General features: G+C 38.6%; 1 protein-coding gene across 1 annotated transcript in view; it reads right to left on the reverse strand.

The window, feature by feature from the left end:
• The window catches only part of KDM4B (lysine demethylase 4B), a 314929-nt gene that overhangs the window by 193517 nt on the left and 103185 nt on the right, over window positions 1-18227 (reverse strand). Inside the window, exon 5 of the mRNA XM_044670970.1 lies at window positions 10580-10773. Coding sequence (XP_044526905.1) covers window positions 10580-10773 — 194 coding nt within the window. The remainder of the gene's footprint in view (window positions 1-10579; window positions 10774-18227) is intronic.

An 18227-nucleotide genomic window follows, 5' to 3' on the forward strand; every position in this document is an offset into this window, starting at 1 on the left:
AACATGTACACTGAAGTACATCTAAAATGAATGCAAGACAACTTCAGGGGCAGAGGAGGATCTAGCAGATAAGATGTTGCAGGGGTCAAGGATAGGAAAATCTTCTCATAGGAGATAGCATTTTATCTGACTGTGAAGGAAAATGAGGAATTCCAGAAGCAGAGCTAATGATGATGAAAAAGAGTGGAAAACCCATAATACAAAGCTAAAGGAATCAGAGACAGAATGACATATGTAAAGAACTGCAAGAAGGCTAGTCTGACTAAAGCAGTCAGTAAAGGGGAGTAATATGAAATAATCTTAGAAAGATAGGTTGAAATTAAGGTTATGAAGGGTTCAATTGGCCACATTTGGAGCTATAACTAGGTTAGTGGCAATGAGAAGACAAAGAGGTAGACTACTGCCCCAAATGTTTGAAGGATAGACTCAATAGTCTAAGAGTATCTAAGTAGCACTAACAATTAAGACTGTGACTGCTAATAAAACAGTATAAACCCTTTACCCTGAAATTCTATTCCCTGCTGAGTACATGGGGTGGGGTGGATGGGGGAGAGAAGGAGAGAGATATTTACAGAGAGAAAGGAAAAGCTTCAAAGGTTCTAGTAACTCATAATGCAATCAGAAGCAGAAGGATAACTTTTCATAAAGCTCCAAAATGAGATGAAGACAATCAAAAGAGAGGTGAAATAAAATTAGTTAGCAAATACCAAGGGCCTGGAAAAGATTCACTGTCAATTAAAATAAAGTGCTTAGGCTACCTGGGGATTTCTCATATAGGAGTCAGCCCTCATTCAATCAGGCAGAGTGACCATGGACTAGAGTGGTTCTTTCTTTTTTTTTTTTTTTTTTTTTTTTTTTTTTTTTAAAGCCTTACCTTCCATCTTGGAGTCAATACTGTGTATTGGCTCCAAGGTAGAAGAGCGGTAAGGGCTAGGCAATGGGGGGTTAAGTGACTTGCCCAGGGTCACACAGCTAGGAAGTGTCTGAGGCCAGATTTGAACCTAGGACCTCCCATCTCTAGGTCTGGCTCTCAATCCACTGAGCCACCTAGCTGCCCCCCATGGCTCTTTCTTTATTGCACACAACTTTATTGTTGTCGATGCTTCTCTGCTAAGAAAAGCAATTTTTTTAATTTAAATTTAAAAATTCAAAAAGAATTAATTCTTTTAAGAATATTCTTGAGCAAAATACTACAAAAGATCTAGAATTTTAGTTCTTAATTCTATGACACATGACAAAATACCTTCAATCACTTGAAGAAATATCACAAAAAGGCTTTAAACAATTAACCAAACAAAACTAAAGTTCATTTGAAAAACAAATATAATTTACTCAACATAGTACTTTTAAGAGAAGGTCTAGCATGATTGATTTGTCCAATGATTTTTTTTTTAACCCTTGTACTTCAGTGTATTGTCTCATAGGTGGAAGAGTGGTAAGGGTGGGCAATGGGGGTCACACAGCTGGGAAGTGGCTGAGGCCGGGTTTGAACCTAGGACCTCCTGTCTCTAGGCCTGACTCTCACTCCACTGAGCTACCCAGCTGCCCCATATCCAATGATTTTAATGAATGTTTTTTCTTTCCACTTTTAATCTTTGCTACAATGCAAGCCTACACAGAAAATGGGGAAAGGGAGGGTGACAATAAATTCGGGGATGAAGACGAACAAGATTAATAAAAGGCTGACAGTCTTCAATTCTTGAAACCCAAAATAGAAACCATTAAAACAAAAGCAGGGGTTCTACAACTCAAAAAAAGGTCTACAAGTTCACTACTTTTCCCACTGATTCTAAGCTTAATATTCGTCACTCTCTTCAAGTCTCAGGTACACCAAAGTAAAATATGACCTCATTTTAAAAAGGGCACTCCCCACTGGGGCTAACTTGTCATTTGAGTAAAATTTACCAAAAGTTAAATTTTCTTTAAACTTCTCCATATATATATTTTTATCCCTTTTCTCGTTTTATATCTCTGAAACTTCAGCCCTGGCTGCCACTGGAAAAACGCTGAACATGTTTGATTGGCATATACCCAATTTCTCTCATCATGCAGAAGGAATGAAAAAATGAATGGAAAAGTATTTATTATTTATTATTATTACTATGTGCCAAGCGTAGTGCTAAGTACTGTGGATACAAAACAAACAAAACCAAGAAATAATTTCTTCTCCTCTCTAGGAACTCAACTCTAACTGGGGGAGACATAACAGCAGAAGAGTTCTCATGCAGAATAAACAAAAAGGATAGAGGTTCTAAGATGCAGTTAAAAGCAGATGGCTGTTACCAAACAACAGGATTGGCCCTTGGGAAGAAGAGAAGGTGGGGAGTTTTAATATGAAGTTGGAGTGAAGAAGGAAGTCTGAGTTCCTTCTGGCAGGGATGGGGATGGGGATGGGAGTTCCTTGTCCCAGAGAGAGGGGAGAAGGGGACACTGGCAGGAAGGCTGCATTTTGGCTCTGAGGCACAGAAAGTGAAAAGCTGGATTGCACTAAGCAATAATTCTCTCTAGAGCAGAATTACCCAAGTACCTCCAGATAGGTTACTGGACAACCCTCTAGTGAAAAGAGGATAAAATTAAATCCCTCCAAAACAAAAAGTTTCTAGCCATTCTTGTGCTATTCTAAATAAACTACAACTTTCCTTAAATTGTGGTTGATTGCATCATTATAGAAATTTCAATGCCCTGTTCTCTCCAGGTCCAAAATATAATTTCACCGCATAAAATATAAGAACAAAAACAAATCACTGCCACATTAGTTTTTTCAAACTCTCAAATTTCTCCTGGCTCACTACCTTGAGCTTAGAGGATTCTAAATCTCCAAAACTACTAAATAAGACTAGTACTGAAGCCCTAATCAAAAAGTCACATTCCTTTCCCATTTTTGAATCCTTGTTTTCAACTGTTTACACTTCAAACTAACAGGTTTTTATTTTTTAAAAAACCCTTATGTCTGTGAATTGATACTAAGTATTGGCTCCAAAGTAAAAGAGCAGTAAGGGCTAGACAACTGAGGTTAAGTGACTTACCCAAGGTCACAGAGCTAGGAAGTATCTGAGGCTATACATAACCCAGGACCTCACTTTTTCTAGGCCTGGCTTTCTATCCACTGAGTCACCCAGATGCCCCAAATACTATCATATTAAAAAATAATTAACTCCCTTTTGGGGTGGAAGAGGCCTCAGAGGCTGTCTACTCTTAATAACTGAGCAGAAATTCTTTCCTACAATACAATACTGGCAAGTGGGCTATCTAGCCTAAGCTTGGAGACTTATAGTGAGAGAGTCCACCACTTCTAGAGAGTCCTTTTCACTTTTGGCCAAATCTAATCGTTATGAAGTTTTTTCTTAATATCCAGTTTAAAAGTATTTCTCTGTAGCTTCTACCCATTGTTCCTATTTCTGTCATCTTGGGCCAAATAGAACAAGTTAATTATATTGCTTCCATATGAAGGCCCTTCAAATATGTGAAAATAGTTATCAAGCTCATTCTAACTGGGAAGTGTGGCTAGACAGTATTTCTGCTAGGGGAATTAGTGGACTATAAGCACAATAATGTGATATGGCAGCCAAAAAAAACCCAACACAATCTTAGCCTAAGAGATAGTATGTAGGACATTTTGGAACTATGCCATCATCAGACCATCTTGTGCTCAGTTCTACATGCCTGATTTTGGAGAGGACACTGAGAAGCTAAAGAAATATTAAGAGGACATGGTCAGCATGGTGGAGGGACTAGACTAGGCCATATGTGGACTGGTTAAAGGAACTGAGAATGTAAGCTAAGGAGAGACATGATAACTATCTTCAAATATTTGAAGGGCTGCCACACAAAAGAGAGATTGGACTTTGCTTAATATTCAAGGGTAGAAAATGGAAATAATCAATAATCAAACATTTATTAATTACACATTTGTAGGCACTATGCTAAGTACTAGGGAGAGACACTATGCTAGGTACTGTTTCTATCCTAATCGAGTGACCTGTTTGTGTAACTCAAAGCTTCTGCTCTCTTAACTATTACTAGAACAGTGAAAAGGTGTTTAATAGTCCCTGCCTTGTAGAGCCCATGCCTATAACATAAGAAGCTTATGTCATAATTGGGTTGAGGATACGTACATATATAGGTATTTACATAACACTAAGGAAAGCAGAGGTATAGCTTTTAATTATAAGATAACCTTGGAAAAGAAGGTACTACAGATAGGGGCTACTAAAGGAAGTCTTGGGCAGAACATGGTGCCTGAGCTGAACTTCAAGGAAACCAGAGATCATGAGATTTGTAGATGATGAGGGACTATACTCAAGACATATGCACAAAAACAAAGAGATGGGAGATGAAGTGGAGTTTGTGACGAAACATCAAGATAGTCAGAATGGCTAGATCATAGAATTCATAAAAGAAAATGAATATTAAGCATAATATTAATATTAATGAATATTAAGCATAAGCATATTAAGCATAAAAATATTAAGCATAAAAATAAATGGAAACACAACTGTCAATAAAAATAAAACTGACTCAGTCTTCATGGAAGGAAGCATTTGATCTCAACAAGAGACACTGTCACAGCCTAAAGATCTGTAAGAAATATATCGGTAACCTCTCTACAAAGGCTTCAGGTTAGAGGTAAAAATGATGGAGGCAAACCCTCTGCAGAGTGTGATTACCGGGAAAATAGTCAAACTGAGTCCTGTCAGCACTTCTTGGTGCTGACTTCATGACTTCTTGGTTATGAAGGCCTCAAAAGCTCTGTAGTGGGCACATGGCACCACCTAGTGGCGTAAAGGCCCCAGCTGTACCAGTGTGGGCAGGTCCCAGGACAGTACCATTCATTTGGTATTTGTCTTTTTTCATTAAAAAATGCTTCTCCAAAAAAAACTTCATATATTCAACTGAGAAACAGAGTCTCAGGCTGCATGCTGAAGCTGGAAGAGATCATCTAAGGGAATGGCAGCACTTCAGTGCCCTGGAAATAAATGCAATAATACAATTTAAGTTTGAGCAGGTTATCTGACAGTCTCACTGAGTATCCTAGTGGACAAGATAGAAATATGTGGATTAGAAGATTTGTAACTGACTAATCAGGGCAAAAGAGGAGTTAATAATGGGTCAACGTGAAAGGCATTTGCTAATGGAGTACTTCTGAGTTGTCCTTGGTTCTGCAATATTTAATATTTTTATTAGTAACTTAGACAAAAGGCACAGATGGCACATAAAATTTATAAATGCCACAAACCTGGCAGGGATTGCTAATGTTGGATGATAGATTCAGTATCTTCAAAGAGCTTAAACAGGCTATAACATGGCTGAATCAGAGATGAAAGATAATAGATATAAATGTAAAGCATTTAAAAAACAAACAATTGGATGAGTCAATCATTTGATATTGATAGCAGCCAAAAGAGATAATAAGAACTTAAGCTGTTCTGAGAGGCATTCTGTCAAGCAACAGAGATTGCCTAAGTGAAATCTACCTCAGATGAGACCACTTTTGAAGTACTTTATTCAGTTCTGAGTGTAATATTTTTAGAAAGCTACAGAGCATCCAAAGGAGGGCAACCAATACTGTGAAGGATTCAAGATTGTGCCATATGAGGTCCTGTATAAACAGCTGGAGATAGTTAACCTAGAAAAGAAGATTTTGGGTGGAAGGGACATGGTAGAAATCCTCACTTATTTAAATATCCCAGAGGAAAGAATTAGGGATAAAGGGTACAAACTTCAACATGATGTTAGGAAAAACTAGCCACCAGAGCTGTCCACAAGAGAAATGGGCTGCCTTGAGAATTCAAGCAAAGATGATTGTTGTAGAAATGCTATATAGCAGATTCTTGTAAAAAATGAGAGCTCTGCTCCTTACAAACAATGTGAATGTATACATGCCACTCTACCCTCAGATCTTCATTATTCCCTCCCATGTAAAATAAGGATAATACTATTTGTGCTCACCACCCCTCATTGAGAATGCCGTGGGGAAGATATTTTGTAAACTTAGAACTATACAAATGAAAGTAGTATACTGCCACCATCATTAGTCTAAATCTCTTTCAATTTATAGTAAGAAATTAGGGCCCCAAATCACCCATCAGGTTAATATTTGGGTCAACACCAGAACCCAGCTTGCTTTCTATTCCCATGCTACTGCTGTCTTTGTGATTCTTTTTAATGAGGATCTACAAAATCAATGCTATCAATGAGCTTCATGGCCCTTTTCTACCTTATAACTCTAAAGTGTTGTGTAAATATTATTCTGCTCATTTTATAGCAGGAAAAATAAGAGAGCATAAAACTTCTTCAATGTTGTAAAACCAGATAAAGAACAAGGATTAAAAAAATTGAATATCTACCAGCTGACATGGTAGTATTCCTACAGTCAAATGCTACATTTTAAGACTAATGATCATACTCTAAACTGGCCACCAAACTTAGCTATCCAGGACTACACTGTTATACAATTAAGAAAGAAGGTCAAATGAGTGAAAGAAAGCAGTATATACTATCAATAACCTTAATGAGAGCATTAACCCCTCTACTCTCCCTCTCACCCCCAGGCTTCTGGGATGGCAATATTCTTAAAATGACACCTATAAGGTTGTTGTATAGGCAAGTCTCTTAAGACAAGAGATCAGGAGAGTCAAGGAGGACCATTCCCTCCTTATGCTTTATGTGTCTTGTGCATTAACCCACTTATCAAAAACTTATGGTCAATAAACTACCCAGATGATTAATATTTCACAAAATCTGACATTATCTGAACCCTTCTCTGTTGTGTTGGACCTTTCTTAGTTAGAAGCTTTGGGTGCCTGACAACTAGCAACCTCTATAACATGTACTTATTATAGCAGCCAGAAGAACTGTAAAGAAAAATGAATGCCTGTAAAGGTCACCAAACCTTTGTGGGCACATGGATAAAAGGGAAGGAAGATTAAAACAAAAGAAAGGGAGTCAAGCGATCAATATGGTAGTGGGGTAAAAGGGAGGGCAGTGAGAACACAGTCAAGAGAGAGAAAAAGATAGACTGTCCAGGGATTAGCCTGAAAAACACCATGTTATCTGGCTACTGAATGCATCTGCACTTCTGTGAGGTTTGTGGGAATGGATAGGGAGTAGAAAGATGGCAATGGGTTCCATAGGCACATCTCCAAATATGTGTGTGTCCTTATTTCAAGACAGTGTCATCATATGTGAGAGGATATATAATGCCATGGCAAGTCACATATGCATCTCTCCTTGTGATGTTTGTAGCCTAAGAGCAGAAAGGACATTTCCCAATCATCTGCTTGCCCTACCACCCTGCTGCTCCCTTAATGTTGCTGCCACTGTACCCACCAGTTCCCATTCTGAGATTGGAATGCTCCCCATTTCTAAGCCACCCCCAGTCACATGATCATGCTTCCATTTCCAGTGCTAGGAAGTCATCTATGACTTCCTAGATCCAAGACACTTCTTTCTGGCTTCCACTGCCATGTCTGCACTGGAAATAAGGTCCTTTAAAGGCAAGGTCTTCTTCCTCTTTATGTGTATCTCCAGTGCTTGGGCATATAGTAAGCACTTAATATATGATTTTTTAGTCATTCATTTGTACCCTGGTGAGTGGTTGAAAGCACTCTCCCTCTACCACTCCCCCATCCTGTCTATGTGGGCAATAGTGGATGGAACTCCCAGAAATGCCTTTCAATAATTCTGATGTATGACCTGCAAGGTCTTCCACAATCTGAAATTGTGGCCAAGATAGGTATTCTACCACAGTTTATCATTATTGCAATTGCAATATCTACTGTGTCACCCAAAAGGAAGTTAATGGGACAGTGAGTAGAGCAATGACTCTCAAGTCAGGAAGACTTGAGACCCAGGGCAAGTCATTTAACCTATGCTGGCCTCTGTTTCCTTAATTGTAAAAAGAGGGAAGGGAGGGGAAAGAACAATGGCAACTCTCTCCCAGGGTTGTTGTGACAATCAAATGAGATAATATCTGTAGAGTATGTAGCACAGTGCCTGGTGCATAGTGTTTAATAAATGCTTATCCCCTCCCCTGCTTTCTAACCTTCCACACATACTCTTCTCCACACAAACCTGAGCTCTCCTGCCTCTCTATACTTTAACTCATTTTGTTCCCTATGCCCAGAATACTTTTCCTTCCCAACTTTGAAGTTTTCTCCCTGTAAAAGTTCACTCTGCTCTGGTAATCTGTTCTGGATCTGGAGAGTGCCTGAGCCAACCATGTTCTCTTCCTTCACTTCTCTATCTTCCTTCACTTTTGATTGTTCCTCCACATCATCCTCTCACAATCCTTGAATCTACAGCCATCTTTTCAGCATCCTTTTAGGTCTTATTTATTGAGAATTTAAGTTCCCGTCTTTGTTTGGATTTGGCCCTTAACATAGTACCCAGCACACACCTAAGTGCTTTATACATGCAGAATGACTGCCTGCCAGTATTCAAATACCACTTTATCCACCATCATACTTATACCTCTCTTATGAACTTAACATGTTTGTGCCTTACCCCTGAAGGTAACAATCCTGTCTGAGAAGAACTTTATCTCTCCCTCTAGAGCCAAGCACAATTCAATGTAATCAGCAGTCACTTAATATGCACTGAATGAGTTAATACAAGATGACAACATTTTTTAGATCTTTCCTTCTAGGAAGTCTATATTTGCAAAAAAGATGATTAATATAACACCTACTAGCAACAGGTAACCAAGTCAACATTCTTACAGGGCCATTTAAGATATCTTTATGTGATAAGATTGCTAAACCACAGTAAATAAAACATTTTTCTCTCCCTCTTTTCTCCATCTCCCCTAAAAAATGTTATAAAACACCCACCCTCCCTCCTTCTCCCTCTTCCCCATCTTTCTCTCTCCCACACACCTCCCTTTTTGCTTCCCCTCCTAAAGAGAAAAAAATCCTGGAGAGGACTAGAGAAACTATTTCTGACATACCTGCCTATAAAATCTATATATAGATTCTTTTTTCTTTAAAAAACAACTGATTAGAGGGAGTAGTAATAATAAAAATGGTTTAGTGCCACAGCAATGTACAAAATGGCAAAACGCTTAAACGCATTATCTAAATTGATTCTCACAACTGCCTTTGTAAGTGGGTAATACAAATGTCTCCCTTAATAGACTGAGGAATCTTAAAAAATGGGAAAAACAAAGGGACTTGCTCAAGGTCACCAAGGAGGCAGAACTGGGACTTGAAGCCACATTCAATCTTTTTATTACCCACAAGTGTCTCTGATAGAGTGAAATGGGGAATAATAACCTAATATAATAGGTCATTCATGTGCTTATAGACTTTTAAGAATTTTATAATCCAGACACCTTGCTGGCTATGTTCATCTCCTAAGCATCATTCCTACATAGTGACAGAACTCAATGGCTTTAGATAATAACCATGGAGAATGCAAAGTCACATAAGCTCAATGGGCTTCATATTTTGCATCTGTAAAATGAAAGAATTGGAGAAAATATTTCTAAGATCCTTTCTATTTCCAAATCATATATTCCCATGAATCCCCATATTGCAAATATTTATTAAAGAAGCATGCAACTTTTTACTTCCTTTTTCCTCCAAGATGTAATAATAAAAAACTCCACAAGCTACCTACAGAAAGGCAACAAAGTCAAAAGCTGCAGTGAGAAATATAAGGGAGTATATCTTCACATTTTAACTGCAAATGGAGCTAAACAGAAAATACACTCCTCCAAATAGAAATGCTGAGAAATCTCATACTAGGTTTCCCAGAACTCATGGGAAATGCCTCTCCCTCCCCCCCCCCAAGACCAAAGGAAAAAAAATAGCTTTCAAAACATAAAGCTATCCCTGAGGCCATCATTTAGAGCCTATCAACCTAGAACTGTGGATAAGATGAGCTTACCACCAACAAGGTTTAAAAAATAGCTCTTAGATACTATGACAAAAAGTTGTCAGAAAAGAAGTTAAGAAAGTGAGGTGAAGTAAATACACATCCCCAGTAGCTACTGAGGATAATACTATCTTAACAACACAGTATAATAGAATAATTTAATTTCATGATCAAACATGCTCAATATATTTTATTTAATATGATGGGAAAATATGTAATCCATTTTATGGTCTTTCTACTGACTTCTGATATCTACTAACAAAGTGGAAATAAGAAAAGCTTTGATAAGAGGTAACTTTTCTTTAGCTCTCTACTAAAAAACATCTAACTTCTTAATATTTCTGAATAATACTTACATTATGTTTACACTCTCTGTCTCTCTCCTTCTCACTTTTGCCCCCTCCCCCCTCCCATGGAGTTCTTCCATCAGACGAAGCCTTACCTCATCCAAATCCCTGCAAAGGAAAGTCTTGGGGATGCACATCAAGGAGGGGAGCGAGGCAAGCAGCCATTTCCCATCTCCTCTTTCATCCATCCAAAAGACTACACTCTCAGGATCCCTCCCCTGCCCTGGCTAATGATCATTCAATTAGACACGAACACATAACTCAACTTCATCTCCTCATTTACCAATTGCAGGACTCCTTCTGAAGGTAAGTAACAGCAATAGATTCTGGACCAAAGCAAGATTCAATTCACTCACCAAGATTTAGGCTCCCCAAAGTGCAGGTAGTTGATGCTGTAAAGATCCATATCTTCAGTATGCCAAGCAAAGGTGGTTTTCCACATTCCAAAGTACAGGTAGGGAGTGTTTACTCCTTCTATGATAATCCCACATTCATGTTCCACCATGTCCAAAAGGGTGTTCAAATTCCCAATATTCCACTCCTCTACATCCTAAAAAAAGGGTAGATGACCAAAATCATTCCTTTAACTTTCGCTTGTGTTCAGTTAAGAAATTCTGCTGATTCTATCTTTGCAACATCTATCATTCATTCTCTCAGATGGAAGGTGGCCAGCACATGACTTACAAACTAAATAGTGCTAGGTCCAAAATGCTAGCACACTAAATTGTCAAAGAGAATAGGTAAGTAAAGGAAGAGTCACTCTAACCCAGGAAACTATCAGTGATAAGCCCACACATATCTCATCCAAGCAACCATCATAAGCAGTTATATTCAATTAATATGTTTCATCATTTGTAGATCCTTTCCTACAATTTTAATGCCAATTAAATCACTCTCCTCATGTTACAGAGATTTGACCAGATAGTCACATTCAACAAGCATTCTTAAAGCATCTACTATGTACATGGCAGTGTTCTAGGTGCTAGGGATAAAAAGACAAAATGAGCAGCAAAATCTGCCAGTACAAAACTTGCATTCTAATGGGGAGGACACACAACATTTAGAACCTATAATTCTGCCACTTTCCTCCACAGGAAACCTTGTGACTTATGGATAAATCTTGGAAACTGCCTGAGAAAGAGAGTTTAGTACCTTGCTCAGCCCCAGGTCTTGCTGACTCCAAACAAGGCTGCATTCTTCAATCTACAGACCTCCACTAGACCACGCCACCACTGAGATACAATAGATTCCTATAGCCCCTTCCCCAGATTGACGGCTTTTGGCCATAGCAGTCATGCTTCCATTCCTTCTCAGGACTGCCCTTTAATTTCTCCAGACTCTGGGATATTTCCAGGGTCTCCCTCAAACCATTTTTTCCTCTTCCCAAGCCTTTCTTTCTGCCTTTATCTACATTCCTTGGCTTAGCACAACCCAGAGCTGGTATGTGGTAAATGTTTCATAAATCCTTGCTAACTTATCTTGACATAAAACCCAGGCCTCTATCATCACACAACATATAAACACTTACATAGATAAGCAAATACAAGAGAATTGGAGGAAGGGAGAACCAGGAAAGAAGTCCTGCAAGAGTTGAAACTGAGGGTCAGACACCCCTTAAAGGGAGCCACGGATTCCAGAAGACAGAGGTGAAGAGAAAATGCATTCTGAGCATGGGAAACACATGGGAAGCCTGTGAAAACGTATCAGGTTGGGGGTGAGAGAGGTGTTCTAAACTCAAAGATAGTAAAATGCCTTAACTCGGTGAAAATACATTGTATGCATGTGAGAAAGGGGGCAGAGTAAAATAAGCCTTGGAAATAAACTGTAGTCAAGCTGCAAAAGGCTTTAAGGAGCATGCATTTTAACCTAGAAAGAAGAGGGAATAAGGGCACAGTGGGAGTACCAGCCTTGGAGTTGAAAGGACCCGGACTCAAATCTGGCCTTTGACACTTTCTAGCTATAGGACCCTGGTCAAGTCACTTAACTCTGACTGCCTGGCTCTTACTGCTCTTGTCTTAGAGATATTATGACAGATGGTAAAGGTTTGTTAAAATGCAATTAGGAAGTTGTTACAATAAAACAAAAATTAATGAGGGACTGAACTAGGGTGATTGACAGCCATGAGTAAAAAGATAGATGGAGGAGATAAGTCATGAAAGTAGAAATAAAACTTGGGACCAAGAAGGTCCATTGATGACTCCAAGGTTACAAAGTTTACTGGAAAGATGATACCTTTAGCAAATATAGGTAAGTTTGGAGAGAGAAAGGGGTTCTCTTTTGGACATGATGCACTTGACTGACAATAGGACATCTAGATGGAAATGTCAATAACTCAGCAAGTATTTACGCACTGTGAAAGACCTTACATTCTACAGTCTAAAGAGGGAGACAAGTACATGTTGTACTTGTACAATACATACCTATAGATATTGCATAAATCTAATAAACACAAATATATGCAAAGTAATTAAATACAAGGTAATTGAAAAGGAACAACATCAGGAGTAGGGGAGATCGGAAGAGGCTTCCTAAAGCAGGTGGTGTTTAAGGAAGGGAGTGATTCTATAAATCAAAGAGGAGGAGGGGGGGGGGGGTCTGCATTCTGGTCATGGGGGAAGTTAGTGGACAGTCAAAATAACAACATGTGAGGAAAAGCAAGATTGCCAATTTAGGAAGAACATAAAATGTACAAAGGTGAGTACTGTATAATCACAAATGACACAGTTTTTTCTTAAAGGAGTGAATTATACTCTAATTCCTTACAAAATCAAAGTTACAATGCAAAAAGGGGATCTGGCTAAGGCTAAATTGAGAGAATACCTTTGTTCCAAAGCTCTCAGGACTCAAGTCTTATTTGATATTCCCATGTCATTCCTGCAGAGCAAACATCAGCCAAGATCTCCATATTACAAAGAGAATACAGTATGGAAAAGTAAAATGACTCAATATTCCACTCTACTAAGTATCACTTGAAAGACCACCTCTGTCGCAGAAGCACGCACCCCTAGACCAAGAGCATCTCCCACTTGGATGAAATCCTGAGGTTATCTTTGATTCTCCCCTTTCCCACTCCTTACCTCAGCAGTTAAACACCATGGCCCTTCAGATTCTCTCTACCATGTCTCTTGCCTCTCTCTCCCTCTCCACATTATTCTCTTGGAGAATCCCATTATTTAGTGCTATAGAGCTAGACGGTCCACAGAGGTCATAGAGTCTTTACTAACATCCTAGTAAAGACACCGATGACTGCGCAGCTAGAGACAGTAATAATCTTATAAGTCTTCTAGCTTCAACCACCACCCCTCACAAGCTCCCTCCTATGGCTCTGCCACCACCATCTTCTGCATAAATTTTGTCATATCTTAGCTCAAGAAAATGTAATGGCTCCCTTTTGCCTACAGAGTCAAGTTCAAGGTCCTCTGTTAAGTTTCTAAAACATTCCACAAGCCCCTCCATATTTCCTTCCAAACTCATCTCCTAATTATTCCATTTCCTAGGCACCATTACTCCAAAAGGGGCAAATCTCCGTCCCCCAAGCAGTCTCTGAATTTTTGCTTATGCTGTCCAAATGCATAGAACAACTTCTTTTCCCCCCTTAAATCCTTACCTTCTATCTTAGTATCAATTTTAAGACAGAAGAGCGGCAAGGATTAAGCAACTGGGTCTAAGTGATTTGCCCAGGATGTGTAAATGGAATTAGCTCATCCTCATTCACTGTTAGACTCTAGCCATCAGAAATAATGTCATCCCACCCTACTTTGTGGGGAGGAGAAGATTAGTTACCCACACGTGCAATAAGGGGCAGTCCAAAACAGTGTTGAGGCTGCCATTTGTCCACTGGAAATTGAAGGTGGGTGCAGGAAGTGAAGAAAGATGCTATCTTTTAAATATGATGGTAACTTTCTGTGGAGGGAGTTGGCACTTTGAACTTGGTGTTGAAGGATCTCTGCTGAGACCTCAGGCGGCTTCTCTCTGAATTATCACATGGGTAAGTTAGGCTGACTCCCTTTCTCCTCCCTTGGCGTTTCTGGAGGCTCTACCCTCAAGGAGGCTTCTCTTGCCTCTCTAAATGTAAAAGGCCTTGTGGCTAGTAGCCTTGTTTAATTAACCTCTAAATTCTCACCCGGTCTGGACCTCTGGGCCAGAGTTTCTCTCTCTCAATTTCCCTACCTTCAACCTTCCTAATTGTAAATAAACTACCATAAAAGCCATGCTGACTTGGGTCTATTTTAATTATGGAATCAAGCTAATCCGATTCCTAGAGACCATACCTTAAATATCTAATTCCCCTCTTACAAGGGTCACACAGCAAGAAGTGTCTGAGGCCAGGTCTTCCTGACTCTAGGCCTCACACACCATCCACTGTGCTACCCTCGCTATCTATTTATATTTTAAAGTTTACCACTTTCTTTGTGTCAAGGAGCCTTCTAGAAGGCTAGCAAAGCCTGAGGAAATCTCAGGATGACATTTTTCAAATACATGAAATAAAATACACATGATATGCTGAAATACAGTTATCAAAATACTTTAAAAAACAATGTCATTGGAGGTAATAAATTATGATATCCTGTGTGAAAGCTCACCTTGAATGCCCCTTATCCCAGAGGATCCCTCTGGGTAATCAAGATTTCCCCTTTGATCTCACCTGGCAATCAATATATCTGCACTTCTGCAATAAACTTAAGATATACTATGGATCAGAATTTTGTATCCTTTCTTAGACTTTTTATAAACATATAGAATCCATTCCTTTTTTACAACTCTACATAAATAGCAACTCAAGTCTTAAGCATTTCATTCTGCTCATTTATTTGTTGTATATGAGAGTGCTCTAATTGTTGAAGAATGTAATTTGATTCAAAGTGTCTAAATAGAAGAATGGCTTCAGAGTAGTTGGAAAGCCAACACAAATAAAAAGACCTAGTTTTAGTCCTGGGACATGTACGCCTCCACAGATAAAGATAGCATATAGAAGCCACAGAGGAAAAAGGGCCTCACACTCACTGTGTAGCCCATAGCCCAGCACACTCTCTTCCCACAGTGCCTCAATGAACCATAAATACTTACATTCATTTTAGCCTTCTAAAAAGTTTATTATAAGCTTCAAGACAGGGACTTTGTCTTATCTTAAAATGGCATATTCTCTGCACACAGCAGATACATCTTAACTTAAAAATTAGTTGAACTGAAAAGTAAATTGAAATAGCAGAAAAGTACAGTAATTCCTTCAAAAATAAGTGTAAATTGAAATTTTTTATCTCAAATGCTGATAACTGGGTGTCAAAAAGTTCATTTTCCTCTGTGTTACTGATATATGATATAGATATATGGGTATCTAGCTGGCCTAAACTCTTTTTCAGGAAGAGCCTGGGAAAAGGTGAGGTCCTCCCCCTGACTTCTACCAAGAATCAGTGTAAAAACAAATGGTTGGGCAAATAAACATATAATTTGTGAACTAATACTTTTATTATTGAGAAGTAATAAGATTGTGTTCCTAGCAAGCTTGAGCTTTGGACTGCTGAGAAAATGGTCTTAACCTTTTATCACTTAAGAAATCAACTATATTCAATGTCTTACTTTTCTAAAAGAATTGAGAACCAGAGAGGAAGTAATTTACCCAAACCAGGGGACAGAGCAAATGAATAATAGCAGAGCTGAACTAAGAAAACTAAAGTCTAGAACTCTACATGAGTAACTAATTGCAGTCTTAACTCTTTTCTTCCTCTTCTATCCTCAGGTTTCTCATTTGTAAAGTAGTGATTAATTACATTTGTATTCTCCATCTCACAGGATCAAATGAGATCTCATAAGATACTTTGCAAACCATGACTATAAAAATTAAATCTATTATTATTATAGCTATATTCTCTACAACACAGCTAAGTGACACACACACACAGTAGATAGTGCTGGGCCTGAAGTCAGGGAGACTTATCTTCCCAAATTCAAATCTGGCCTCAGACACTTAACTGTGTGACCTTGGATGAGTCATTTAACCCTGTTGACCAAGGTTCTTCATCTGTAAAAGGTCCTGGAGAAGGAAAGGGCAAGCCACTCCAGTGTCTTTGTCAAGAAAAACCCCAAGTGGAATCACAAAGAGTCAGACACTACTGAAAAGACTGAACAACAAATATCCTCTACATCACTGACTCAATGTAAAAAATGGCTTTTAATTGTGGGCTTAAATACTTTTCTAATGAAGTAAACTAACTGCCTGCAAAACAAAGCAAAATGAGTATGAAAAGCCAGAGAAAGAGACAAGGACAAATGCTAGAGGGGACATGGAAAAATAGGGACAATAATGTACAGTTGGCAGAGCTGGGAACTGGTCCAACCATTCTGGTAAACAATTTGAATTATGCCAAAAGGGCTATAAAACTGGGCATAACCTTTGACCTTGCAATACCATTACTGGATTTGCATCCCAAAGAGATCAAAGAATATTAAAAAGGACCTCTATGTACAAAAATATGTATAGCAGTTCTTTTTATGGTAGTAAAGAAATGGAAATTTAGGGAATGCCCATCAACTGGAGAATGGCTGAACAAATTGTATAATTGTAATCAAATACTATATTGTGCTAAAAGAAATGACTAAGGGAGTTCAAAAAGTCCTGGGAAGACGTATATGAATTGACACAAAGTGAAATAAGCAGAACCAGGAGAATATTATACACAATAACAACAATATGGTAACATGAACAACTGTGAAAGCCTTCGCTACTCTCATCAAGATATCAATCCAAGTCAATTCCAAAGGACTCACAATGAAAAGTGCAATCTATCTACCTCCAGATAGAGAACTAATGAACTCAAGCAGATTTTTCACCTTTTTTTTTTTTTTTTTTTGGGCAGGGGGGGAGGTTGAAATGGGGTTGCATTATTGCTTTGTATTATTTCACACATATGATTAATTTGCCTTCTCAGTGGGTTGGAGGGAGATAGAGCATTTAGAACTCAAAAAAATGTTTTTAAGTAAATGTTTGAAATAACTTTTTTTAAAGAAAGAAAAAGGAGCCTGAGCCAAAGGTAGACCCCTACTGACTTAGCTCCTTCAAACTTTCTACTATGTGTGCTTTATAAGTCAGCTATGTTCTGAATATGTGTGCAAACCAGTAGGGACATGGAAAACGCATTTCCTCTCTATTCTTACAGAAATCATGATCTTATAAGACCTCATAACCACATGCCTACAATACTGGATTAACCAGCTCCACTTCCTCTTTCTTGCAATCCATCACTATCAATGACAGAATAAATCTAGTTACATCACTACTCTGTTTAAAAATCTTCAGTGGCTCCCTAGGGCCTTCAGAACAAAGGTAAATATTTCCACCCAGCATTCAAAGCCCACCATAATTTGCAACACTCAAATATTTTAGCCTTATTTCATACCACTTGCCCATACTGTTCAATAATTAAGTCACAATGAAAAATTATGTCCTCTTTCCCCATCCATTTAATCAGAATGTTCTCTATGCCTGAAATGCTCTCTCTCACTTTTTACCTATTAAATTCCTACCTTTAATGCCCAACTAAAATATCATCTCCTAAAAGAAGGCTTTCCTCATTTCCTCCATTAATCTTTTAGGTCTCACTGTGTAATGTACTTGAGGGTACAAAATTCTGTATTATTGCTGTGTTGGCATTTTGTCCCCTTCTCCTAATTAAACCATAATCTCAATGAAAACAGAAACTGTATTTTATATAAAGTTATCTGTCTCCTGAAAGGCAACAGAATATTCTCTACATAGCATGCATTTAATGGATGTTGATTGCATCTTTTTTCCCACTGGCTACTGTTAAAGAAATATGTGGGTAGAGAGAGATATAGATGTATAGTGATAGTGATGATGTGTATCTGTCTACAGTCCCTTCAGCTGCAGTTGGTGGAGAGGAACACCTACTCCTCTCACCCTGGCTGCTGCTGTAAATTATCCCCTTCTCCCTGACAGGTTTGTTGATAACAGCTGCCCAAGTAAGGACCCTTCCCAAGGGAATATAG

Source organism: Gracilinanus agilis, chromosome 1, assembly GCF_016433145.1.
Source record: "Gracilinanus agilis isolate LMUSP501 chromosome 1, AgileGrace, whole genome shotgun sequence".
In the NCBI taxonomy this organism is placed as follows: domain Eukaryota; kingdom Metazoa; phylum Chordata; class Mammalia; order Didelphimorphia; family Didelphidae; genus Gracilinanus; species Gracilinanus agilis.